The sequence below is a fragment of the Channa argus genome, chromosome 1, assembly GCF_033026475.1.
Source record: "Channa argus isolate prfri chromosome 1, Channa argus male v1.0, whole genome shotgun sequence".
Classification (NCBI taxonomy): Eukaryota; Metazoa; Chordata; class Actinopteri; order Anabantiformes; family Channidae; genus Channa; species Channa argus.
The window spans coordinates 31,133,468-31,160,619 of record NC_090197.1 but is presented as its reverse complement, the minus strand read 5'-3'; the positions used below and the strand labels follow the sequence as shown (position 1 = coordinate 31,160,619).

At 38.9% G+C, this 27,152-nt stretch overlaps 1 protein-coding gene and 1 long non-coding RNA gene across 6 annotated transcripts; one reads left to right on the top strand and one right to left on the bottom strand.

Moving 5' to 3' along the window:
- The first annotated feature begins 334 nt into the window (after positions 1 to 334).
- Positions 335 to 27,152, top strand: LOC137131364 (gap junction alpha-5 protein-like). Of its 5 annotated transcripts, none has more exons than XM_067512528.1 (15): positions 335 to 735; positions 3,318 to 3,491; positions 3,769 to 3,933; positions 4,652 to 4,942; positions 6,052 to 6,117; positions 6,201 to 6,349; positions 8,079 to 9,858; positions 20,438 to 20,536; positions 20,751 to 21,616; positions 21,807 to 21,944; positions 22,049 to 22,318; positions 22,568 to 24,276; positions 24,391 to 24,538; positions 25,309 to 25,699; positions 25,897 to 27,152. In XM_067512528.1, exons 2-7 carry the CDS (start codon positions 3,423 to 3,425, stop codon positions 8,578 to 8,580), a joined length of 1,242 nt encoding a protein of 413 aa, XP_067368629.1. In that variant the 5' UTR covers positions 335 to 735; positions 3,318 to 3,422; the 3' UTR covers positions 8,581 to 9,858; positions 20,438 to 20,536; positions 20,751 to 21,616; positions 21,807 to 21,944; positions 22,049 to 22,318; positions 22,568 to 24,276; positions 24,391 to 24,538; positions 25,309 to 25,699; positions 25,897 to 27,152. The 5 variants fall into 5 exon arrangements, with proteins under 5 accessions (XP_067368629.1, XP_067368636.1, XP_067368608.1 ...); XM_067512535.1 differs by having other exon boundaries at positions 20,751 to 21,944; positions 25,309 to 25,509; positions 25,612 to 25,699; XM_067512507.1 differs by having other exon boundaries at positions 3,355 to 3,491; positions 20,751 to 21,944.
- LOC137131378 (uncharacterized) lies at positions 24,466 to 25,436 on the bottom strand. The gene is made up of 3 exons (XR_010914993.1): positions 25,303 to 25,436; positions 24,780 to 25,143; positions 24,466 to 24,605 (listed from the first exon to the last, which is right to left on the bottom strand). It is a non-coding gene; the product is annotated as an uncharacterized lncRNA (long non-coding RNA).

Below are 27,152 nucleotides of genomic sequence, written 5' to 3'. Positions count from 1 at the left end.
GACTAATCAGTTTCTTGTTGTGGATATTAAAATTAGGTTTGTTCTCATTCCCAGCTGCAGAGTCACTGAACAGAGAGCTACATATAGAGAAGAATAAGTGACAGGGAGGAATGCAGGACTGGGACCTGCAGCCATTGTGTCTCAATACAATATCTGACTTCCTTTAGATGTTCAGACACCACAAACACACACAAGCACATACATAAGATTTGAATAGCAGGCAGCAAGGCACCAGGCCCACTTCCTCCGGAGATGGAGACGATGGTGAGAGAGAAAAAGAGAACGAGAGAGAGAGAGGGATAAGGCGAGGGAGCAGGAGAGGGGCTGGTACAAACTTTAGTCACACAGTTTTCACTTCAAACCTCTGGACACACACAGGAGCTGCTGCTGCTGCTGAACTGACTGTCTCACGGTCACCTGACTGAACTCTGCTCAACTTTGATCCACCATTTGTCCATCTGTCTCTTACTGTCTGCTGTTTTCAAAGTAAATTTCACAAAGTTCACAAACTCACAACTTTGATCAGGCTGAAAAAGGCTGAAAAAGCCAAAACATCCTCTGCTGCTTGTTGCTTCGCATCAGTGGAGGCAGTGGGAGAAGCGACTTGCTCAACAGCACCTCAACAGAAGCTGCTAAGGAAGAGAAGAGCAGCCACTCTACCAACTGTCTGAAGATCTCCTCGGGACACAAACCCATCACCCCAAGATCTGCTGTTCCCTGTGTGCATACATCCAGGTGGGCTCTTTAACAAAATATACTGTTACAACAGACTGTTATTTTTAAACAAAAATGTCTAAATGTGAACATAAATTGTCAGCATAGTTATATTGTACTTGGGAACACTGGGAAAATCCCAGTGTTGCAGCAACCATTTTAAAATTTGTGAAAGCATAGAAATAAAAATCAATAAAATAAATAAAAAGCTGCCAAAAACACAAGCCAATAAAATAAATAATGCTACAACCTAAACCTACAAACAGCTGCAATAGCATGGAAACCGAATAATCAATTGTATGCACTGCGTATACTCGTGATTTATGTCCTGTCATGTTGAAACATTTTAGACCAAAATGACTTATGGATTTTCTCCAAACATTGTTTAGTGCTCAGTGGCTCTGCAGGGATCTGCATCTTTACCATCCACTAAATAAGCAAAGATGGTAGTAAAGCTGTGGATTGTTCAAAAAAGGACAGTGATCGGCAAAGTGATTTTCACTAGATTTAACCACAAATTCTCCAAATTCCTGCTTTGATTTTCTCCTAAATGACACTATTGCTTTCCTTTTCCATGGACTCACAGAGGGAGAAATTAAAAAGAAATTAATTAAAAACTCCTAATCTCAAACTTTACAAATTTAAGGAATTTGTGTTAGAAAATTGGAGTATAACTTATTTTTAAAGACTTTTAAAAGCTTTAAATAGTAGAAACATCTTTAAGCCAACAAATTGTCCAGGGTGGTAAAGCAATAAAATTGACATTTTATCTTACTGCATATTAACTTACTAATTATGCAATGACTTCTTTATTGGTTTTGTTTCTTAATTCCACTGCTTTTAAATTTCCTGCCTCACATTTTTATTAGAGTGACCTATTGATACTTTGAACTGCAGAGAATTTATCATGTCAGATATAAATAAAGTTTTTTTTTTAAATCAGATTTAAAACATCCTAGAGTCTGAGTAATGTCAAAGGTTCATCCTTAACCATTGTTTGTGTGTGTGTGTGCCCCTTATCAAGACAGGATGCAGAACAATACTGAGTACTGGGTAATGGGCACACACACACATACACACAGGTCAAGCGAAAGTCTATACAAGGAAGTAATATTGTTATTAATGATGCTGGGAGCACTTGTGAAAGGCATAAATACACACACATACACACAGGTTGTTCGAAGCCTTTGGGTCTCACAAAAACAGGAAGGGAGTGGTGCTTAATAAATACAATCAAAATGTATCTGAGCTTAATAAGCTACCTGCAGATTGTAGGTTGATCATACTTTTGTTTCTTATCTAGATTTGTGTTGCTGGGTCTGCAAACTCTCACAGTAACTAGTCGAGCTGTAGAAATGTTTGTTTTTAACAGAGAACAAATAGTAGTATTACACACAGTATACACAAATGTACTGTAAACTTGAACCTAAAGATTGACAGAAAGAAAGAGGAAAGAGACAGGCAGTGTGTGTGCGTGTGGCAGCAGCGTTTACAGTAAAGGTCTAGTTTTCCTTCCCCAGAGACAGATTGAGGGGGGAGTGTGGGAACAGAGAGGGAAGCTAATCTAAGACATGGGCACAGACATTTTTATTCATGAGAGGGTCACAGGGTCAAGATAACACACACACATACCCACACACACACTGACTTACTGTTCATCAGCAACTGTATTTTTAGATAGTCTATTCACTAGTCGAGTTTCCATAACAATTTTAAGTAAGTTTCAAGGAAACTGTCAAAAATGACATATTCTCATTCTCTTGTTTGCAAAGATTAGGAGTTGGAAGCATGGGTGTAAGTAGTTGCATTCATTTCTGACCTCAGATCAGTAAAATGGAGCAGAATGTGTGATGGAAAGTGGCACAAGAAGCTCTATATGATGTTATTCCAATTAGAAAAAATTGATCTTGGCCCTGTTTCAAATGGCTTTACAAGATTCTTCTAAACTCTAGTGTTTTAACTAGAGTGCACCTGCACACACACACACACACACACACACACACACACACACATTTGATATTGTATAAATACCTACGGCATGTGATATACTTGGAAAAAAAGGCAAAAAATGTAAACTTAAATGAAGCAAGAAATTAGTATTAGTTCATGTTTATTCCATTTTATTTTGCTATTTTCTAACCTGTACATCAACCATCACCTAAAGAATCAATTATTGCGATAAAAAGTGTGAAGTTAACCACAACCAAAAAACAATGAAAGACTGAAGTGTATGGTTTATAGTTTGGAGCTTGGCTCAGAGGCTATACTACGGTGGCCCTTAAAGCTCAAAGCACTGCAATTTGAGAAAACACATTCACAAAGATAAACACCACAGTGCACATTGGTTGTGTTGAGGCTATTTGTGCGTTTCTTAATGCTGCACCTGTGTTGTCAAATAGATGAAGTTATTTGAATTTGCTTTATGTTTTGTCCATTTACTGTGCTATGAGCTTTCAGGCCCACCGTACTGTGGTGCATTAGGAAAACATTTTATTGCAAGATTTTTGGACCATTTTCACCTTGAGATGCTTGTGCAATAGGAGAGGCCATGTCGTTTTTGTGTGCCACTGACACATTCTTTACGGCAGAATATGCTCTTTCAGTACCATTTAGTGCTTCATCTATTGGTGAACCTTGCAGCTGCAGAGCAACGACTAACAGATCGCCCGTTGGTGAGCTGAGGAATCTGTGCTGAGCTGTGATTACTCATGGCAGACTGGAGCCTACTGGGAAACTTCCTGGAGGAAGTACAGGAACACTCTACCTCTGTTGGCAAGGTATGATACAAACACATACAAGAATGCGCACAAAAGCACAAGTTACACATGACTCAGCGTGTTGCCTTCCAGACTTTTATAATAGACTATTGAATTTAGAATTATGTATTTAGTCCTTCCTTTACATCCACACTTATTCAGACTTTTTATGGTATTTTCAAACAGAGGTTTCCACGTAATTTCCATGCAGCCATCTCATTGTTTCCACTCAGTATCTGGTTTTACACATTACCGTTTCTCAGGGTTTGTGTCTTGTTTGTTGTTTTTCTCTCCACAGGTGTGGCTGACCATACTGTTTATCTTCCGCATCCTGGTACTCGGGACGGCTGCTGAGTCGTCGTGGGGAGACGAACAGGAAGATTTTAACTGTGACACAGAACAGCCGGGCTGTGAGAACGTCTGTTACGACCGAGCCTTCCCTATAGCACATATACGATACTGGGTAATGTCATTTGAAAATAACGAAGAGCTTTACAAACCCGTGGGAACACTCTTGGTTGTGACAATGAATAGAATCGTTGATGCGAGGTCATTTATATCCATTGATTTAAAAGAAAACTGGTGTTGTCAAGTAAATTATGAACTACAAATTACATATATGCAGTATACAACAAAAGTGACATTATATTTTTTAACTTGAGCAGGATAATTGATGTATGTATAATTAAAAGGTCCACAGTTTCACTACACGCAACAAAAGGCACAACAATGGGTATCACAATCACTTTTGAGTGTCAGCAACAGAACATGAAACATTGTGATTAACATACTTCAGGTTTAATTAACAATTAATTACTTAAGAAACCTGACTGTGAAGTACCACAGTCAGGTTCACTATTGATGATTGATCTATTGAGTCCACTTGCAGGTATGTGAAGCTGCACCAAATAGCACCTTGGTATTCGGATACGACACATTAATGTAGGACCACTTGAAAATGTCTCCTTGCTGATGACTTTATTGAGACTACACAGCCAGAATTTATGTACAAAAAGTTTATTAATCGAATCAGGTTGAATTTCCCAACAACATGCATCTGAAAGCAGCATTTTCAAACAGACGACACTCAGATGTTGGCATGTCCTTGAATTCACCATTGATTACTCCACTTACTGTTATTCAGCTGTTTAAGATTCTAACTTCGGTTGGTCTCCTCCCAGGTACTGCAGATTGTGTTTGTGTCCACTCCAAGCCTCATCTACATGGGCCACGCCATGCACACCGTTCGCAGAGAGGAGAAGAGAAGGAGCAGACAGGAGGAAGATGGAGAGGGGGGAGGGGAGGAGGAAGACCCAGGAGGGGGCAAAGGCGGAGAAGAGAACGAGGGGAGGAGAGGAGAGAAGGGTGGAGAAAATGATAAAAGAGAAGGTCAATCAGCAGGTCGAATTCGTCTGAGGGGAGCACTGCTACAGACCTACATTATGAGTATACTGCTACGAAGCATCATGGAGGTAAATGCTACCACACGCTCTTAGTGCTCCTCACAGTATTACTATTTACTGTATCATGCTTTAAAGCTTGGCTTTAGCCTGGTCAAGGGCGGATGCAGGTATGGCACAAGCCCCACCAGAAAATATGTCCCCTGGTGCCTCCCCCTGCTTTATCAATATGAAGCAATGAACCCGCAGCACAAGTAAAACTGATTTAATTTGTTCTGAAACAAATCAGGACAAATAACAATTTTCACTTAACAGCTGAGTGCAAATTAATAATAATGTCAGCTTGCTTGTCAAATTCTCTATCCTCAGATAGTAAAAAACAAGAATGATCAATGTCGTAGTAAATTTTCCTATAAGCAAATACTGTCTTTATTGTTCTACATCCAGCGTTGTTTACATGAATGTTGCCAGCAGTTTTCTTGCTCCTTTGCTACTTTACCTAAACTACTATGACTAATACTGTATGCATGTGTGTCCATATTCACGACACCAACAATAGTAACCAGTATTTGGAGACTTTGGAACTGTTACTGCCACAAGATGTCAAATTCTCCACCTTTAAATATTTCTCCTCAACATGGACAGGAGCTGCAAATTCTACAATCAAACTACATCTAAGAAAAGAGACCTTGGGTGTTTTTATCAATTGAAGAAGTTACATCAACAAAAAGAGAGAACAGCAGCTTTACTTTTTGCAATTCTACTAGGAACAAAGGGGCCAAGTGTAGTTTTGTATCACAGTAATAACACTAAATAATACTAAATACCAAATAAAACTAAAACAAGCTAATTTAAAACGATCTTTGGACAGCAAATGAATGTGAAATAAAAGTGTGAACCTTGTCAAAATGTACTTATAAAATATGTTATTCGTGGAGAATTAAATTGAAAAATCTCTTAATTTCTTGAAATAGTACATACTAACTAAAAAGTGTGATATATAAGGTTTTGTTTTTATGTTGCCCGGACATAAAGCAAACTGTATGATACACGGTGATGGTAGTACTTATAGTAAAGTAAAGAAAGAAAAGAGGCAGTAAAAACCAGTGAATGCGTTTTGAGACTGATCATAAACCTTATAGTTAATACATTCAGCTGATTGTGATTGGACTCCCATACAGGTGGTGTTTCTGTGTCTCCAGTATTTCCTGTATGGAATCTTTCTCAACCCCCTGTATGTCTGCAAGGTAAAAACCAGTAATATCAAACAATTTGAACATAGCGTAATGTTTAGGGGTATTGTCAATCTTTCTTTCACCTTTTCTTTCAGGCCTGGCCATGTCCACACCCAGTGAACTGTTATGTCTCCAGGCCTACAGAGAAAAATGTCTTCATAGTGTTCATGTTGGCTGTGTCGGCCGTCTCTCTGGCCCTCAGCGTGCTTGAACTGCATCACCTGGCATGGAGACACTGCTGCAGGTAGGAACAGTGTGTGTGTGTGTGTGTGTGTGTGTGTGCGCGCGCACTTTATTCCTGCATGCATTTTTGGAAAAAGTCTGTGGTGAAACATTGCAGCTCTACATGTTTTAATATGTTAATATTTTTAGATTTTCTGGTCAGTTATTGGTTTATTTTACGAAAATCAACTTGAAGTTAAAACACATATCTGTACCATTTATGAATCATTCAAAGTAACAAAATTGGTCATGTTATTGTCGAGTCCCTGTCACATTCCTTGCACATCAGTAACTTTTACACTCACAGTGAATGTCAGCAAAGAAGCCCTGAACATTTTTTTTTTTTTGCTGACCAGCGGTCAGACACAAACTCAAAATATTTGCCTAGAAAATACTACACTATAAATACAAGTAGCCCTTCAAATTCTTTATTCAGCTTAAAGTAATAAGTACAATAAGTACAAAAGTCAAAGTACTCCACTAAGAAAATAATTTCTTTTTAAAACTTAATTTTTTTAGGCTTTTATTACATTTTGGAAAACTTTCATATTACCATGTTACAAAGATCTGTGTTACAATAGAGTTGATGTCGAACAATGAAGCATGGGTTAGGGTTAATAATACATCAGAATTCATGAGTTTATTACACTTTCATTAAGGGTTTGCATCTGCTAATAAGTAACAAATAACTAAAGCTGTTAGTGGAGTAAAAAGTTTATCATATGAACTGTAGCAGAATAAAAGTAAAAGTAACATGAAATCAAATTATTAGTAAAGTTAAAAAGCACGTCTGTCATAGAAAAAAAAAAGGTTTTACAAAAAAGGTCAATGATGTTGACCAACAGAAAAAACAGTGACTTTACTTTGTGCAGTTCTGCAAAACAGTATGTAAAGACAAATGTCAAAATCTGACCTACCAGACAACTGATCGTCCAGCATTTTTATGATGCTTCAGATGATTAATTAGACATCGTGAGACTTGAAATGTTCAACTCATCAGGCAGGAATCAGGGCCTTTCCTAACATCAGCCAGGGACAAGTAGCCGATTGTTGGTGCATCTTTTCACTGCCAGACACCACAAAAGTCAGACCATCATTTTTATTTACAATATCCATATTCACTTCATATCTTGAATGTTTGATACAGTGAAACAGTTGCTCTATCAAGCTTCAGAGATTATTTGATGGAGTAATAACAAAAATCGGATTAATCAAAAAGGCGAATAATTTAAAAATATAATCTAAATGTACTGCAAGCTTTAAAAATGATAAAATCTGTTGGCGGTAATAAAATGGTTCTTTTAGGGAGAGGGGAACTCCATGAAGTTTACACATAAAAATAAATTTACTCATCATGTGGAGTACTTTTTAGGGTGTATAAATGTTTAATGTTGCCTGTGGCTGTGAGGGATCTTTCTAAAATAAACCAGGTGATGTTATCGGGGTTATCTTGGATCATGTTATGAGGCTTAAAATCTTTAACAGAAAGCCTGTGTTACAAGCTGGTGGCACAGAGTGTGGAAGATACTACGATACTGGTAGTAGTGTTTTTGCAGCATGAATAACACGCTACTATGGACTGACAGTCTGGCTCTCGGCATCTGCCGCACAGATTTTTACTTGCTTCGTGAACTCTGTCCCCCAACATTATGGACATGTAATACTGTATAACAGTCCTACTGAAGTGTCACAAGCTGCTAATGAAGCAATACATTTCTTACAATCTAACCACCTCAAACTCTCCGCTTCAGGCGATTCTTTTTCTCCACGAAGGCACCCACTCCTGCCAAGACATCTCCGGCCCGACAACTTTCTCTGTCCCCACCACCTCGGCCAACACCGCCCCCAGAATTCCGCCAGTGTATGATGGGCTCCTCGCACTTCCTGCCCCTGCCTTTCCCGCACCACGGGCTGGCAAACCAGCAAAACTCCGAGAACATGGCCACAGAGAAGAACAAAATGGCAGCAGAAGTGGACGACGTAAACCTCCTCCAAATGAGCTGCTACTTGCCAGGATGGGAGAAGACAAGTAACAAACACATCCCGCACATCCAAGATGGTGGATACCTGGGGACGGACACTAACTGCTTCAGCCCTGGGAGCGGGGACGTCAGCTTCCCTCAGATCCAAAATGGCGGAACAGACGGGCTGCTGCTGTGCCAGAATGGAGGGCTTTGCCAGAAGGACAAACGAAGATTCAGCAAAACAAGTGGATCGAGCAGCAGAACGAGAGCCGGTGACCTCTCCATTTAGCGAGTCGGCATCAGGCCGTACGCAATTCATGCACAACAGCTAATTCTGATTGCAGATGCAAAGAGTGAAACTTAACCCTCAAAGCTTGACATAACTCTGCAGAATTAATGAAACTTAAAAATGTTTTCCAATAACTTGCACAGATTTCTTTCATGTATTTAACAGGATGCCTCTACATGCAGGGTTGTAGCATATATTTGTCACATATTGATCATGTTGTAGCTACAAGATCCTGTTGAGAAAAACAAGCAGCAACTGGACCTGAGGACTTATGTTCAGAATCTTTATATCTCAAACTATAAGAGTTTGTCTGCTGACTATCAACCAGATCATATACTCAATCATATACCTAATTAGCTCAATCACAGAAAATGTTCCTGCAATAACACACATTTTGGAGTCCTGACCAACAACAATGGGGTTCAGAATGCACTTTCAGCTGGAGAATCATGTTTAATATCAAATAAAAAAATGGCTGTGATTTTATCCTACTCTCCATTTTGTACAACACAGTTGTTGCATGTCTGAAGTTTGAAAAACCTTGAGACTGAAACAAAAATTGTCCCCTGATCACAGCACACTGAACACCAGCAGAGGATGGGGCCTGTCTATTGTGCTGCTACTTAAAGCCAATGTTCTCTACGAAAGAACAATTTTTTAGAAATGTTTCTACTTCACAAGGTTGTTGTGGAAAAACATGTGGCTCTCTGTTCCATGGGGACTTCACACCTGAAGTACACTTCAAATTCAGAGTGAAGACTCATTTATGGTTATTCATCTCTTACTCTCACAAGAACCATTGAATTGTACTGAGAATCTAATTAGAGATTTTCGAAATGTGTCAGAAATAAAATGTCAATTTAGATATTTCTATTTTAATTATGTCTCATCAAAACTAAAATCCACAATATCTTCAATGTGAAGTGAAAGAATTTTGTAAATTTCGATTTTGAATTAATTTTAATAACCCTCAACTCTAAAACCAACAATTAATTATTTCTGCTCATAATTAGTGCCTGTCTGCAGCCACACATCAAATCACAGTAAAAACACAGATGCAACCCTCTGCTGGGTGACATGTTTGTGTAGTGCTTGTGCACTGAATGGCTACTCAAACTGCTTTTGTTTTCTGTCAGTATTTTAGTTTGTCTAAATAATGATAACGTAAGCTTTTCTTTTTTCTGGACACAAAGACGAGTAGCTGGAGGAGAAAAACCCGAAGTGTGGACTGCGCTGTGGAGGGACTCAGAGACAGGCTTAAGAGCATGCTGTAAACAGGTGAGGCGTCGGCCGACTCAGGAACAGGTTCAGGCAAAGGTGGATTGCCGGTCGATTTAGAACCTAGAACCGGAGGTCAGTTGAAGGCAGAGCGGATGATGGCAGAGCAACCTGAAATGAGAGCAGATATGCAGCTGAATATAGATGTCACCTCTGACTTTTTCCATCACCCTGGATAACCAAGTGCTGGAACCGATGATTTCCTACTCCTGACAAGCCTTGGATATGCATTTATCTGCATTCATTACATTATTTAATGAACAATAGCAAATTAACATCACCTGATGTAGTTGACTGGTACGGCCGGTAGAGAGAGGGGGGCGGGTTTAGTGTGGAGGCTCAGTTAATAAGTTATCCGACATATCAGCACAGCAAACAAACAACTACTGATTCAGCCTGCTCATAGTAATTAGAGATGAGAACAAACTCACCATGGTTTCACATTTCACACCATGGGCAAAGCTGACATTACTGTTTCACGTTTATGCTTGTTTAATGGAAAATGCTGAGTATCGGTCAACAGCAGCTCTGCGCAGACAAAGAAACAGGTCATTATAACAGAACCTGCGTTAACCGCATCAAAGAAATGCGTTAAGTATTATGCGTTACAGTTAACAGCCCTAGTACCTACGGCCTCTTTTGACAATTGTGTCATTCGCTTTAAATCCTCTCAATAATTCACCGCAGAGCACTGAGCTCTATGAACATAATCCTTTTATCTTTATCTACCTTTTATTATGGGTCTCGCAGGATAAATTCTGAATAATCTCAGGAGCATTCACATGGACGTTTGCCTTCTCACATACGCTCCGGAGAATTTCAGAATTCTGATACATGTGTAAAAGTCTTGAGTCTAACTGGTGCAGTGTATATGCTTCAAAGCAGAAATGATAGTTTCTCCTTTAGTTTAATTAAAAATTCTAATCTAATCCAATCTATAATAGTAATAGTCTGTGATTACCTTTTGTGACTAGAAGAAGTAAGAAACTCAATCAAATGTAAATGTCTGGTGCTGTTCTGTACAGTTTGAACAGTAATCTTATACTCCCTGTATCTACAACTTGCAGTTACAGGTAGCAAAAACAGAAATGAATGTAATATTCAATTTAACTTTGCCGGTACGGGGGTTTCAGTGTCTTGTCCAAGAGTATCTTGTGTTAGACTGGTGAGACTCATTTTAGACTCTGTTCAGTTTGCATTTCATTAAACTGGGTTTATTTTTTTTACTTTCTACTCCAATACTCAGCTAAAGTAAACGTGTGAGATTAGGATCTGGCAGTTCAGCAGCACCTACAGACCACATTTTACTGGCTTCCTTCTTGTGTTGCTGCTCAAGACAGGCGCTGTTGATATGTGGCGTCTTTAACACCAAATGGAAGAGCCTGATGTTCGAAATGTCCGCCAACAGTTTTTCAACATTGACAAAGCACATTTCCTGAAATCTCTTCCTCTTTACTTAAAACATATGAAATAAAAGCTTGTTTTTTCCACGGAACCTTTGACTCCTCTGGCAAAATCAAGCATTTGCTCAAAACCAAACACTGCTGTCAGATGACACACAACACTACTGTGCTCTTGGCACAGCAGGGAAAAATTTCTTTATTCATACAAAAAGCATGCTTGCATTTATAAAAATCAAAGATTTTTTTATATAATGGGAGACCAAATTTATAAGTATATAAACTGCATTACAGCGCAGCACGAAGGTGGAGTGGTTAGTGCTGCCCCTTTAAAGCTGAAAGGTCCCTGGTTTGAAGCCCTAACCAACTGCAGCCTTTCTGTGTGGAGCTTGCATGTCCCCATGTCTCCCCGTGTTTCAGTTTCCTCCCACAGTCCAAACACATGCATGTTGGGTTAATTGGTGACTCTAAATAGAGACTGTCCTGATGTCAAGTTTTTAAATTTGCTGGTTAGAAACACTCACCCATCTGAGATTTAAAACGCCTGGCTGGTTCCCACAGCAAATGTCCAAATTGGACAAGGGTCTGATGGGAGAATTTCCAGTGAGGTCATCAGAAGCTACGTCAGGAATGTTTTCTCTTTTTTTTCCCCGTCTCCTCTTCTCAGTCTGTGGCAGATGTGTATGCTACAGTCCTACTTAAAGATATATTTAACATGCCCATATTTGTATAAGCTAAAGAACAAATATCTAAAGAACCCATACTAAGTTAGGAAAAACAAGATATTAGAATAGGACACCACAGCTGTACATGCGGTTAATTTGAAATACATTTTAAAATCAGCACGTTTGATGAACTAATTCATTGTATTTCACAGTCCAAACACTTGCATGGGAGGTAATTAATGGCTCTAAATTGCCTTAAGTGTGAATTTGAGTATGTATGGATGGACTAATGGATGGATGTCTGTCTGTGTGTGTGTGTGTGTGTGTGTGTGTGTGTGTGTGTGTGTGTGTGTGTGTGTGTGTGTGTGTGTGTGTGTGTGTGTGTGTGTGTGTGTGTGTGTGTGTGTGTGTGTGTGTTGGCCCTAGGAGACCTCTCCAGGGGGGACTCTGGTTAAAGAGTCCAGGGGAATCCAGGGGAATCTGGTTAAATTACAGGTCCGATAGGCTCCAACCCCCTGAACTAAGTGGTTAAAGATAATGGATGCATTAATTTTATTTTACTGTTTTTAGGTTTAAAAACTATAATCAAATAGCTATTTTTAAGTTGAGTTGATAATAAGTAAAGTACATAAAACCAAAGACACAAATCAAATAAATACACACCCCACACAAATAAATTTCACACCTCTAATTCCAACCCTGTCTCTTAAAAATTACGTTCCACACAACTGCACTGTAAACTTATTTAATTATTTGCAGTGAACATACAAGGTTATTCATTATGCTCCGATGCAATGTATTTGGTGAAGGACACGAACTGTACATTTATTAAGAAAAAGTTAGTTGCAAGGAGGTGTAGGTGGTGAATGTACAGCTAACGAAAAGGTCAGGTCAACCTATAACTATATGCTATAACCTAAACGCAACCAAAAATGCTTTTCTAACTGTAGTCACACAAACCCAACATTGTACTGCAGGACATAACCAGACATTTAGCGAGGTGAATGTTAGATTAGCAAGAGCGTTTTGGGTCTGAGCACATTGAATCTAGTTTTAATGAAAAAGCTCAGACACAGGTTGTGTTCTACAAACATTTACAGCTGGGCTTTCCAAAAAAACTGCACATATTCATAGGAATAAGTTTCTGTCATAACTGCCATGTGTCATATGGAGATGTACAAATACATTTCTTTTAGTGTTTTTTTAAATGATATATATTATCAGCTACACTTCAACTACGTTTCATGTAAACGTGTACTGTGGTGGGGTGCAGAGCCAAGAAAGTGAGAACCCTGTAATTTTTCAAGTGAATATAGGCCTGATTGTGAGCAACTAACTGTGCTTCCTGGAGGAAATGGCTCTTTGTTTTATAAGTGTTTGCATTGGTTCTCTTGCTGGGAAATTTACAATTTTTTTTTTGTCCTTGCGGCTTATCCCATGCCACAGCGGATCATTGCCCGCATTTTGATTTGGCACAGAGCGGATTTTAGGCCGGATGCCCTTCCTGACGTAACCCTCCCAAATTTCTACCGGGCTTGGACTAGCACTGGACAGCTGGGGAGGGGAATGGGCTGTTAGGGGTTCATTGTCTTGCCCAGAGACACTTCAACATATAGCTGGGGAATGAACCACTGACCCTGTGGTACCTGGATGACTGCCTTTACCAATTGAGCTACAGCCGCCCCGCTGGGAAATTTACAATAAAAGATGATAAACATAATATGTAGTTGTCAGGTAACTTAGTGGGTTTTTATGTGACAAAGTTTTTCATGTTTATTCACAAAGGAATATCATGAAACAACTACACAGAGTGTCTAAACTAAATGAAGGCCTTAGAGAGGAAGGGTTTTACCAGGATTCACAATGATACCAGACTATCTGGCTTCTGAAAATATTAACAAAACATTCTACAAAAACTTACAATAACTTCATCTTCAAACATTTTACAATTGAACCTAGTCTCTTATTTTGAGATGAAGTCAGTGTTTAATCAATAACAGCTATTGACAGATTAAGATGCAGGTTTATGATAAAGGTGATTTCTAGGTGCAGATGCATCCAGAAGAAATGAGACGAAAAGCAAAACGTAGATGAAACAGTCATGTATTTGTACAAACAGATCATTGGGAATTTATGATTACCCAGCTATAATTAATCAGAGAACCTTGTATTGTATTTAAAATACTTGCACACTTTCTAACCTTTTTTTAATCTTTGTTACTTTAGATAGAAATAATGGAACAAAATAAAAAAGCGTAAGAGTGACAGAAAGAGCAGAAATTGTTTCAGGAGTGTGTCCTGGTGTATTTTGATGGACACTACTTTGCCTCTGCGAGGACAGATTGGTCAGGCAGGTATGTGTCTATTGACAATGTTGCTCCTCAGAAGTGGTGTGAGCCAGAGGACCAAACAACATCAAAGGAACGGATGCAGAAGACTCAGCGATGGTTTTTTGAGTCTCAGGTAAAGAAAATTCTAATATCTCTAAAAGCTCTGTGACTTTTTAGAAGTTTAAGGACATTACCTTGTCTTTAGAATGTGATGGCTTTGTTTTTATTTGTTCTTTATTTCTAATCTCTGGTTTACGCATATGGGTTAATTGCACAATTCTTTGGACAAAGGCAAAGAAGCCTGAAGAAGACCCAGGGTCAATTAATCTTGCAGGATGACAAAAACATAACAAAATTTAAAAAAAAAATTTACATTTTACATTATTCATAAACTTTTAATTTGCAAACTTTTACATGTTTACAGTTTTAAATGAAGGATAAAAGAAATGTTGGCTGGACTTAAATGTTAAGTTGATAGAATAGATCTAAAACCAAAAGAAGCAGCTTCCCATGTATTACATCGTAACTTTTATGTGCCATTGTATCATACACTCCAAAAATTAAATATAACATAATTTCTGAACTGAATACCTGTATTCGGTTCTATTTTTGTGATGTTACACTACCACCTACTGGTAAACACCTGTCATTACAGAGAGAGCTTGTCCTCCCATCTGGTGAGTTGTGAGTGGCGCTGATGGGAATTTGCTGCAATCGTTTAGCTTTTATTTCTAAAGTGTTAATCAATAAAAGGCACCCACATTTACCACTGTCACTAAACACACAAAAGTAATTCCATAGGCCTGCCTCGCCTTTATATTCTTCAATGATTTATACCTGAGACTACAGGGGAAAAACATTTAAAAGTCCTTGTGATAATCAGAGGTGTGTTTTAGAGAGAATAAGCTATAATAAAAATAAAACCACACAGTAGCTGCAGGCATATACACTTAGCATTTGGGGAGACTTAATAATCCTTCACAGCTGTTTATCTTATCTACAGTTTTCCACAAACTAAATATTTATATAATTTAATAATTTATAAAATTTATTGAGTTTAAAACCTAACAAGATTAGTAATTAAAGTGACTTGAACTTCCATAGCCAGGCAGTGTGCAAACACTGAAGATTGATCAAGTCCCATCTTTGCTGCTACTGCTGAGCAGGGTCTGAGCTGCCTTCAGATGTGGTGCATTACATAAATGGTCTGCACTTATATAGCGCTTTTCTACCAATTGGCACTCAAAGCTCTTTACACTGCTTCTTATTCACCCTTACTCGGGGATTGAACCAACAACTGCGAAACTGGTGGATACCTTCCTGCGCCACAGTCGCCCCATGTAGTCACTATATGACCACCACATAACATGTGGACACTAATGGCTACTAATCCTTGTTTATGTGTATTCAGAAGTCACATTTATCAACACACTGATATCAGCGGGCTTCCTTCTATACTCCTCTTCAAAATATAAAATGCCTGCTACACTTCAAAGGAGACCAACCAACTGTATGACAAACATTACTAGCAGAACCATTTATGTGCAGAACAGAGATTCTTGGTAAAAAATAAATAAATAAAAAATAAAAAACAAAAAACAACAACAACAACAAAAAACGTTCCAATGACTGGAAAAGATGGTCACACACCTGGTCTCACTAAAGCCTTTCATCCCCCGTGTTTTCAGAATAGAAACCAACATGTGGGCTATAGATAACATAATGTTGGCGTCAAAAAAACCTTTCTTACGTTATGTCAATACCTGAAGTTTACTCCCAGGTCGTCATCTTCCGTTACACTGCAGTTGGTCCTCAGGAGTCGTCCTGGGTCAAGGCTAACGTTAGCTAGTATTAGCTGTTAGCATTTGGTAACGCTAACCTGCTGGTATCTATAATAAAAACACATCTTACTTACTTATTGTGAATATTATGTAGCATTAAAGAGTAGGAAGTCAGCTCCTGCTGCCAGACCTTTTCCCACGGTATGTCATACACAAAACGATTCCACTAAGGGACACCACTTAATAAAGTGGTGATATCTCTCTGAAGTGGATTTTTTTAATACACTTCTTCCTATAGTGTGGTATTAGGAGAGGCAAATTGTCCCTGCAGAAGAATGCACCGGAGTAAGAGGAAGTAGCACATGATAACTAATCCCTGGTTTATGTTAAAATAATATTCATATGCCATATGTGATTGCACCAAAAACCTTTGCATAATTTCCATTTGTAACAGGAATATTGTACTGCAGTAAAATTTCCTCATAGGTAAGTAGAGAATTTGAATAAACGATGACCTAAGAGAATGTTATTTTGGAACCAATATTTGAAAAAGATAGAATTGTAGCTTGTAGATAAGTGACAATGATAGAAAGGTCTGGCAATGACAGGCAGATCTGCTTTACTGGGATTTTATGACTCCTATACTTGCACATAAGAAAGAAGCTTAAACCACCAAGGTTGGATAGAGTGTGCTGGGGATGAATGTTCCATATACTGTAGATGTTGGGTTTTAGAAAAAATTTTCCTATCCAGTTAATCTTGAATGTAATATTTCAGGTGGCGAAATCAACTAAATTAAGCCAACCCCTTTCGTAAGAGCTTGTAATAACAGTTTTCTTGATATGGTGTACTATATTTTTCCACAAAAAGTTGAAGACCATTTGGTCAGTTTCTTTGCTGATTTTGTTGTCAGGTTCTAAAGCAAGAGCAGCATATGTTAATCAAGAGATTCCTTTGGCCTTTGTGATCAAGATTCTGCCTCTGAAGGAGAGGTCCTTTAAAAGTCATCGGTTTCATCGGATCATCACCTGATTTTATTTTTTTTTAAGATTTTCAATTATTGAAATTGTTAAAATTTAAAAAGCATTTTGTTTTAGTTAGAATGCCCAGATGCAAAATTTAATTTTTAACAGGAATATTGTAAAGAGTGGAATCCTTAAATTCTTTTATTGCTAAGAGCTTACATTTGTTGATGTTAAGACATAGCCCTGACGCCTTTCAATAGCAACTGATATTTGATTCTTATACTTTAGAAACAAGGTTATATCATCTGCTAACTGAATAATAACCAGTTATTTTTTATGATGGAGATACCTTTGATAGCACTAGATTTTATGTGATAAGCAAGGAGCTTGATAAAAACTAAAAAAGGTATGGAAAGACTGGACGGCCCTGTCTAATTCCTGGAAGAATATTAAATCGTGGAGAAGTGCCTGTCAACAGTTTGAAAGAGCTATTAGAGTTCTTGTATAGTGTCTTAACAACAGCAGAGAAGTAATCACCAAATCCAAATTCGTTCAAGGTTTGAAAGATAAACTGGTGTTCTACCGTATCAAATACCTTATAGAAGTCTAGAAATAGGATAAAGCTATTATTTTTTATTTAGTTCGGGATTTTATTGGTTCCAGATTGTCCGAAATATCCAACACTAGTCATATATTGTTTGTAATATGTCTATTTTTCATTAAGGCGGTTGTTTTGTGTTTCTTCAATAATTGAGTATAGTACACATTTCGAATTAGCAATGATTGATACCAGTATCTTATAGTCATTATTTAACAGACATGTTGGATGCCAATTTTCAATAAATACAATTTTTTTTTTTTTGGCTTTTGGAATTCCACTGGTTAATCCTTGTGTTAGTGTGGATTTCCATTCACAATACTTTCTTAAAAACCTTGAATAGAAATTGAGCTACTTCTGAAGAAAAAGGTTTGTACAGTTCTGCCAGTAGCCAATCACTGCCAAGTGATTTGTTGTTTTGTTTGAGAAGGCTGACTTCCTCAACTGAAATTGGCTTATCACAGAAGGTCATGATGGAAAATGACGAGAAATTCTTGCAACTACATTTGTGTCTTCTGTTTTAGTAGCTTTGAGACTAACAAATCTCCTTAAAAATTTACCAACCTCAAATTTTAATAATCCCTAATATGTGCCATATGCTTTCTCTTTCTTTGATTTTTCCCCAAATTGTAATATGAATTGTAATATTTTTTACATCAGCATGTTACAGTAGAGAATTATTATTATTATAAGTTATTTGACAAAATTTTATATATATTTATATTATATAATTATAATTATATATTAATATTGTATCTTTATATTTTGACTGACTGGAACCTGTATTATTATTCCGTCTAAAGACTTTACTTCTTGAAAATTGTGTTCTCCAAATATCAGTATACAGTTAAACGTAACCATAAAAGATAAAATGGTTTTATTTGTGTTTATCCTCCGGGGGGCATTTATCATTTGTGCTATCTAGGAAAGCATGAAAATCTCGTAGCATTGAGTGAAATATTAGATAACATTATAGAAAAGCAAGAAACAGTGAAGCAACAGAATAAACTTTGCCTCAAGTAGTTTGTAAAGTGGCTGTGCTGAATCCTAATCGCGATCAGCAGCCATGTCCAAATGAAAACTGTGCAAATAATAGATAACCGAGACGTGTCTTTATTTACTCCTCAGCTGTAATAATATAACTGCAGCTAGAGAAAGGTTAACATAAAACTTGTCACCTCCAAAAGTGGCTGTCGCTAATAAATAGTTCACGTTCGGTGTAGCTGCTGTGTACATACACATAGGGGAAAAATTAAGTAAAAAGAACTCAAAGCCTCATTGCGGAGAAAAGCGTTCTACATTCTGTCTACATGCTTTGCTTTCTTAGGTTCGTTCTGTGGTGTTAGTGGCTCTTTCCTCTATAACTTTTAAAGCAGCTGTATAGAGTTATTCACACAAGCTCGACCTCCATATCGTGGCTTTCAATAACCGGCCTTATGTGGTCTTAAATCGCTATCCTCTTTAGTAAAATCTTGAGAGGAGCGCGGACCTTTGTTCCGGAGAAAGTCCTTGTTTGCAGCCGACTCCTGTCACCCCGACGCTTGCTTCCTAAGGCAGGTAGTTTACTTTGGCCTGTGGTAGCACTTTCAGCATATCAGTATTGCATCTTTGGGCAAATCGTCGTCTTCTTTTTCGGGTACACCGTGAAGTCTGACAGTCCAGCTCAGAGACACGACCGAGACAAGTAGCGGCCACTTGTTCGCTTGTTTCATCTCGTTGTTACGTGCTGTTGTTTTTCTCCTTAATAATAATGACCCAACATCTTCTATAGAGCATCACTTCTAACATATATTAAGTTTGCAAGAGAGGCATCATCACATTTAGCAGTGTTGCCACGGTTGTGTGATATGGTTGGCTGTGTTTTGTTTTTAGCAACCGGTGGTTTGGAAGGAGTATGAAACTCTATGTCTGTCACTTCCTTAATCCCCAGATATGCTGCAGTCGCAGTTGTGGTCGTTGTTCGCCAACTTTAGCTTCTCTGTTAGACTCATTGAGTATTTTTAAAGGGATTTTGGCATCTTTTGATGTGAAGGATGGAGGCACAGAAAAATGGCCTGTCCTGCTGGGGGAGCAATTAGAACAGGCTCGTTGACTGTAGAACTGTTTGTCTGACACTGTGACCTGCAGTACATGTGCTTCCCAAGGGACAGTCCTATCTCCCTGTATACCTCTGACTTCAGGTACAACTCAGAGTCCTGCTACTATCAGAAGTTTACTGATAAATCTGCGGTTGTGGGATTTATCCAGAGTGGAGTTATCACATCATGGAGTATCGATCAGTCGTGGACAGTTTTGTTAACTGGTATGAGCACAATCAGCTACAGCACAACATCAGTAAAACAAAGAAACTGGTGGTGGACTTCAGGAAGTCCAGAACTCCTGTCAATCCTCTCTCCAAATGGGGAGAGGAGGTGGAAGTAGTTTCGGAGTACAAATACCTGGGTGTCCACCTGGACAGTAAACTGGACTGGTCAGCATCAATATACAGGAAAACACAAAGCTGGCTGTATTTTCTAAGGAGACTAAGGTCCTTCAACATCTGGAGCACCATGCTGTGGATGTTTTATGAGTCTGTGGTAACCAGCTCCATCTTCGGTGCTGTGGTTTGCTGGGGCAGCACTATGAAGGCGGCAGACAGTAACACACTGGACAAACTAATAAGGTGGGCTGGTTCCATTCTGGGGAAGGAGCTGGACCCTCTGCTTGTTGTGGCTGAGAGGAGAATGTTGTCCAAACTCCCCTCAATCCTGGACAATCCCTCCCACTAAAAAGCCAGGGTATGTCCTGTTTACCTTCTGACATGACCCATTCTGCATCTTTATCCCTTATTAATTATGCAGAATAAACCTGCTGTTACCACAACTCTGACCAGCTCCAGGTGTTCAATCCAGACAGAAGGTGTCGCACACAGAGGTCACACTTAGTACACTAGGATCCTGGTAAGTCCTGTTTTTCGACACCTCATCCTTTTCCAGTGTTTATTTCACATTCTAATCAGAACAAATGCTAGTTTGCATTATTTGACACACTTGCTCACGGAGAAACAAATATTTCAAGAGTTTCCCCCAACAATGGCTAATTTCTTACTGCTGTTAGCTCTTCACATACTATTACTATTACTCCTACTATATTTACTACTGCTCTTCATTTCAGGTCCCTCCTTTGTCTGTCTCTAGTGCAAGATGATAGCAGTAAGGTGCAGGATATTCCAGGAGGGCATCCAGAACAAAGCTGTATGGGAAGGAACAGTTCTAGATCCTGTAAAAAAAAAAAAAAAAAAAAAAAAATCAGATAAGGAAACACCATCAGGGCCAATAATGTAGTCGAGGAAAAATGAGCGTTATATGCTCTTAGATGTAGTGGACTAAAATTCAAAGTAGCCACAATTAACCCTGTGGTCCGTGGACAACTGCCTTTACCAACTGAGCCACAGCTGCACCCAGTAAAGTAAAGTACGGATTGGCGAAATATTTACTTATTTAATAATCTATCCGGACACAAAAATCGATTGTCCAAAATTATACACACATTTTGGCCACGTGACAAGGACAGAATAAACAAAGACATGTGCTTGGCTTGCTGGACAAACTAATTTATCTTCTAATGTTAAGTTGGTGTTCTGCCCTCTAAAAAATATAAAAATATATATTTGAGATATACAGTATTCTCTTGTAATATATATTGACATTAGTCTTTCATGCAAATTTTCATTTCGTGCAAGATATGGAACACACAGGCTGATCCATGTGATGGAGAATATTCAGGTTTATCCAAACTTAATTCAAAGCAGCCAGCTGAAGTCTGTGGAGATAACGATGCTCAGCTCTGCAGCAGCAAACCGCTTCCTGGAGACAAACACACACTCTGTGCCTTTCCAAGAGGAACTTTGGCTGATGGAACCGGATTCAACAGTAATATGAAAGTATTTCAACATTTTTGGGCTGGTGTGTTTTTAAAATAGGTTGGAATGACAAATGAGCGATTTTAGTGGAGGAAGGCTGGCTCAGCATTTATTACAGGTAAGAGAGTGGTTTAAGATGATTACTGAGTTGGAACCATTTAGCTAAATTAATTGTATTTATTTTTTGAAACTCAAAATAAGAAGCAATCGGTCTCCACTCATCAATCTGCACTAATCTGCTGCAGTTTTTTCACCTCTTTATAGCAGGACACTTGCTGCATGGTTCAGTCTTTATTGTTGTTTTCAAGTCTATTATCAACAGCAGCTGGCAGCTCAAAACCCACTGCAAAGCCCCAAACATCCTACAAACGGCTGAGGAAGAAAGTGGCACATCGGCCAGTTATTGCCATGCTGGAGCTAAAATGAGAAGGGATGTATTTATGGAGGTAAAAACAGCATATGAACAGCATATTACTACTACATAATAATGTAGTAGTAGTAATAATAAAAATAATAATAATGTAGCTTTGTGTCCTTTTAATGTGTACAGGTTTCTGCCAACTTATCAGTCAGTCGTGAGAAAGTTCTACACCCACATCAGCTGAACCACTGAATTTGAGGATCAGAATGGTAATCTGAAGAGCTGAGCGTACAGCGTGGCCTCTTATGATGACAACCTTCCCTTTCCCCATCAACATCACTGGCAACAGCTCCACTCCCTTCTCTGCTCAGGTGAACACAGTGATCAACTGGTTGACCTTCACCATCGGGCTGCCCGCCATCGGACTGGCTATGTACGCTCTCAAGAATCTTTCCAAAGGTTTGTACTTTATCCGCTGTGTGTCAAAAAACTTAATCTATGCCCCAGTTAACGAAAAACAGTCTGTTGGTCCTAGCTTGTTGCTGTTGGAATGATTTCCTATAATTTCATGATTTATTTTTTTATTTAAATATAAAACATACAGCTTTAATGTGCAGTTAAGATCAAAAGAGATGCCATAACACTCAATTGGGTTAGAGACGTGAAATATGAATAATAATCCTTTGTTTTCCTCTGTTCTCTGTCCAGGTGACAGCAAAATTCCCATGCACGTTATGTTCCTCTTGGTTTCTGACATCATCAGTTTCTTCGGTCGGCCCAGCACAAACCAGGGCATGGCGAGTGAGACCGTAATGTCCTCCAACACTACCGACTTCATCTTCTACTTTGGAGTCATCTCCAACATCACTCTCATGCTGTTCATAGCTCAGGAGCGTCACGTCATGGTGGCTTACCCAGGCTGCCTTGACTGCTGCAGCAGAATCCGGCATTCTCCTGCTGTTGCCCTGCTGGCGTGGGCGGCCCCATTTGCCGTGCTGGCCCTCGCCCTGCTTCAGTACAATCTCTGGTTCGCAGTGGCTCTGCTTTCCCCCTTCCCCCTCCTCCTCTTCTTTGCTGTGGACTCGTGGAGAGCCCTGGTGTGTTCCAGATCCAACCCTCCAACACCAGAGAGGAGGAGAACGGTGTTGGGTATTGGTGCAATCTGGGCAAATTACACCCTCCTCTACGTCCCCTTCATCCTCAGCATCCTTCTGGAGGCTCTGAAGTTCCAAGATGCCGTTCAATACCTTGGGCTGGTTTCTCATATGCTGCTGTACCTCAGCCCGGTTGTGGACCCCTTTATCTACATATTCATGACCAAAGGGTTCAAAGAGGTGCTTCACGCAATGCCTTGCTGTCCAAATCCAAGTCAGAAAGACAAGAGTCCCACTGTGGATACTGTAGCTGAGACTGTGGAGACAAGACTTTGAGACATGTCCTTCATTTTAGACTGGAACTTGTGCTCTGTTTGGATTCATGAGACAGACACCAAAACCAATATTTAGTCAGAGATACTGATGCAATAAATTCTGTGTTCTTTGATGGGGATGACAAGAATCCTCATCTTCATAAATATTAGATGTTGCTGGTCAGCTGGTAGACAAACACTAGCTGATTGTGAAGTATCAGTCAGCAAACTGACTGACCTTTAGGCTACGTTCACATTACAGCTGAAGGTCAAATACAATCTTTCTCAGAAGTTTTTTACATATGTAGCTCACATTTCAGTTAAACACGCATGTGCTTTTAGTTTAGGGTCATTTCAATACATGTCACTTACAGACATGAATGTAAAACACCAACAAAAAACAATGGAATCTGGAACAACAAATTGGAACTGAGCATTAAGGTCTGTGATGTTAAAAAAGCTTTAGTGAATTCACTGATGACACTATGCTCCATGAGATAATATACCAATATTATTATTATTAACAGTTAGATTTCCAAGTAGTTAGAGTTAACTTAACAAAAGTGGGTGTTTTTGTCGGTATAGCCACTAGTCTGTGCAGTTATCTTGAATAACTTCTATTAGACACATTTGGTAAAGGCACTCAAAAAATAATATCTTTTTGTAGGATGCTCAAAGACTCCCATCTGAATACAGCTGGTGTGGTTAAATATTATAAAGATAATGACTTGATATAATTGAAGTAAAATAAGCAGGTTGTCGTGATCTACGTGAACTGACCTGATGACTGTGGGGTAAAACTCAGTTGTGTAGAGGAAGGCCATCGTGAAGGAAGCTTCTGAAAGGCCTTTTCCAAGAATGGCGACAACAGCACGCACGTGCCACAACTCTGCAAAGAACAAATACAGCATGCACTGTGCATAAGATAAGGCAGCCATCCAAACATTTAAGGAACTTCAATGCCAATAAATTCCGTTTATAGCCCAACCTTTGGAGTGTGTTTTTATGGGTTAAGTATAAATATAGTAAAAATTTTGGCATGTTGACTGACAAACAATACTGGCAGAAAATGTTGTGTGTAATTTTTTTGCGACTGTAAAAGGAAACTGATGTGTTTTTTCAGCTTTTGGGATGAAGATGTTTATGGCGATGCAGATTCCTGTCAGTAACAACGTGCCTGCATGGCACTTCCTCCGTCCAATGATGTTAAGAAGCCAATAGATCATCAGCTTGGCAGGCACTTCAATGACTGCATAAATGAAGTGTGTGAGGTAAATGTTCAAACCAAATCCACTGATGTTCAGGCTGATTCCATAATACGTTGAGGCAACTCCATACCTGTACAAGAAATCACTGCTTATTTGTGTTTCTGTTGTTTCCCCGCTAATATACAAAACATTATACTGAAGAAGAGTCAACCAGACATTGCAATTGAATTAATTTCATAGATTTAATAGATTTAAATGTCTATACTCTATGATCCTTGTAAGATACTTCTGAGGTAATACCCACCACATAATCCCAGCAAGTAGAGTTAACCGTCTCATCTTTGGGGTCCTGATTAGATCAATGTAAGTGTAGTTTTTTCCTGCTTTTTTGTCATTTCTATTTCCGAAAGTCTCTGTGCAGGAGGAGAGAAAATATGCTGAGTGAAGTGTAGAAATTGGTTGTTTTATTGAAATTTTTAAAGACAATTTGTACACAATTCGGTAATGTTTTACACATAGTATTCATCATTAAGGTTTAACTTGCCTCCAATTTCATTTTGTTTGCCAGTATTGGCCTCTTGTTAAACTTTGCACATTTGTCCAGATAAAACTGGGCTTGTTTTACTTTTCCATTGGCTAAAAGCCATCGGGCAGATTCAGGAATCCACCTGAAATCATTTTCCAAATAATAATAATAACAATAATAATGAGTGGATCATTTAACTACAATGTGTATGAAATCACATAATTTTGGACAAACTTCTTTAACGAAGTGATCCATAATGACTGCTACATGTAATTAGTTTGTGTCTGAACACTTGACTTACCACCAGGTCAGAACTGCAAATCCTAGTGGGGCTGTAACGGTCATGATCAGTGCTCGGAAGTCATTCACCAAGTAGGCGAAGCCAGCCAGCAGCATGTTGCCCACAGACCAGGCCAGACTGCAACTGACTGAAACTAGGCCAAAGTGGTCTTCATGAGAAAGTTCTGCACCCACATCAGCTGAACCACTGAATTTGAGGATCTGAATGGTAATCTGAAGAGCTGAGCGTACAGCGTGGCCTCTTATGATGACAACCTTCCCTTTCCCCATCAACTTCACTGGCAACAGCTCCACTCCCTTCTCTGCTCAGGTGAACACAGTGATCAACTGGTTGACCTTCACCATCGGGCTGCCCGCCATCGGACTGGCTATGTACGCTCTCAAGAATCTTTCCAAAGGTTTGTACTTTATCCGCTGTGTGTCAAAAAACTTAATCTATGCCCCAGTTAACGAAAAACAGTCTGTTGGTCCTAGCTTGTTGCTGTTGGAATGATTTCCTATAATTTCATGATTTATTTTTTTATTTAAATATAAAACGTAAAGCTTTAATGTGCAGTTAAGATCGCCCTGCTTCAGTACAATCTCTGGTTTGCAGTGGCTCTGCTTTCCCCCTCCCCCCTCCTCCTCTTCTTTGCTGTGGACTCATGGAGAGCCCTGGTGTGTTCCCTATCCAACCCTCCAACACCAGAGAGGAGGAGAACGGTGTTGGGTGTTGGTGCAATCTGGGCAAACTACACCCTCCTCTACGTCCCCTTCATCTTCAGCATCCTTCTGGAGGCTCTGAAGTACCAAGATGCCATTCAATACCTTGGGCTGGTTTCTCATATGCTGCTGTACCTCAGCCTGGTTGTGGACCCCTTTATCTACATATTCATGACCAAAGGGGTCAAAGAGGTGCTGCACGCAATGCCTTGCTGTCCAAATCCAAGTCAGAAAGACAAGAGTCCCACTGTGGATACTGTAGCTGAGACTGTGGAGACAAGACTTTGAGACATGTCCTTCATTTTAGACTGGAACTTGTGCTCTGTTTGGATTCATGAGACAGACACCAAAACCAATATTTAGTCAGAGATACTGATGCATTAAATTCTGTGTTCTTTGATGGGGATGACAAGAATCCTCATCTTCATAAATATTAGATGTTGCTGGTCAGCTGGTAGACAAACACTAGCTGATTGTGAAGTATCAGTCAGCAAACTGACTGACCTTCAGGCTACATTCACATTACAGCTGAAGTGGGTCAAATACAATCTTTCTCAGAAGTTTTTTACATATGTAGCTCACATTTCAGTTAAACACGCATGTGCTTTTAGTTTAGGGTCATTTCAATACATGTCACTTACAGACATGAATGTAAAACACCAACAAAAAACAATGGAATCTGGAACAACAAATTGGAACTGAGCATTAAGGTCTGTGATGTTAAAAAAGCTTTAGTGAATTCACTGATGACAATATGCTCCATGAGATAATATACCAATATTATTATTATTAACAGTTAGATTTCCAAGTAGTTAGAGTTAACTTAACAAAAGTGGGTGTTTTTGTCGGTATAGCCACTAGTCTGTGCAGTTATCTTGAATAACTTCTATTAGACACATTTTGTTCATGCACTTACTTATTTCTTTTTTTGCATGTTTTTTGTTCGATTATTTGGGTTATACTGTATGATCCCTGGTCCCGAAGAAATATTGTCATCCAAACTGAACGTTTTGTGGAAATGAAGCAGGGACTAGTTAAATGCACATCAGTTCATGCAATCACAAGATTGTAAGAATCCACAAGGATTGTTATAGTAACATATCTGACATCGCTTTTTCTGGACATTTAATAAAATTGATGGCAAAATAA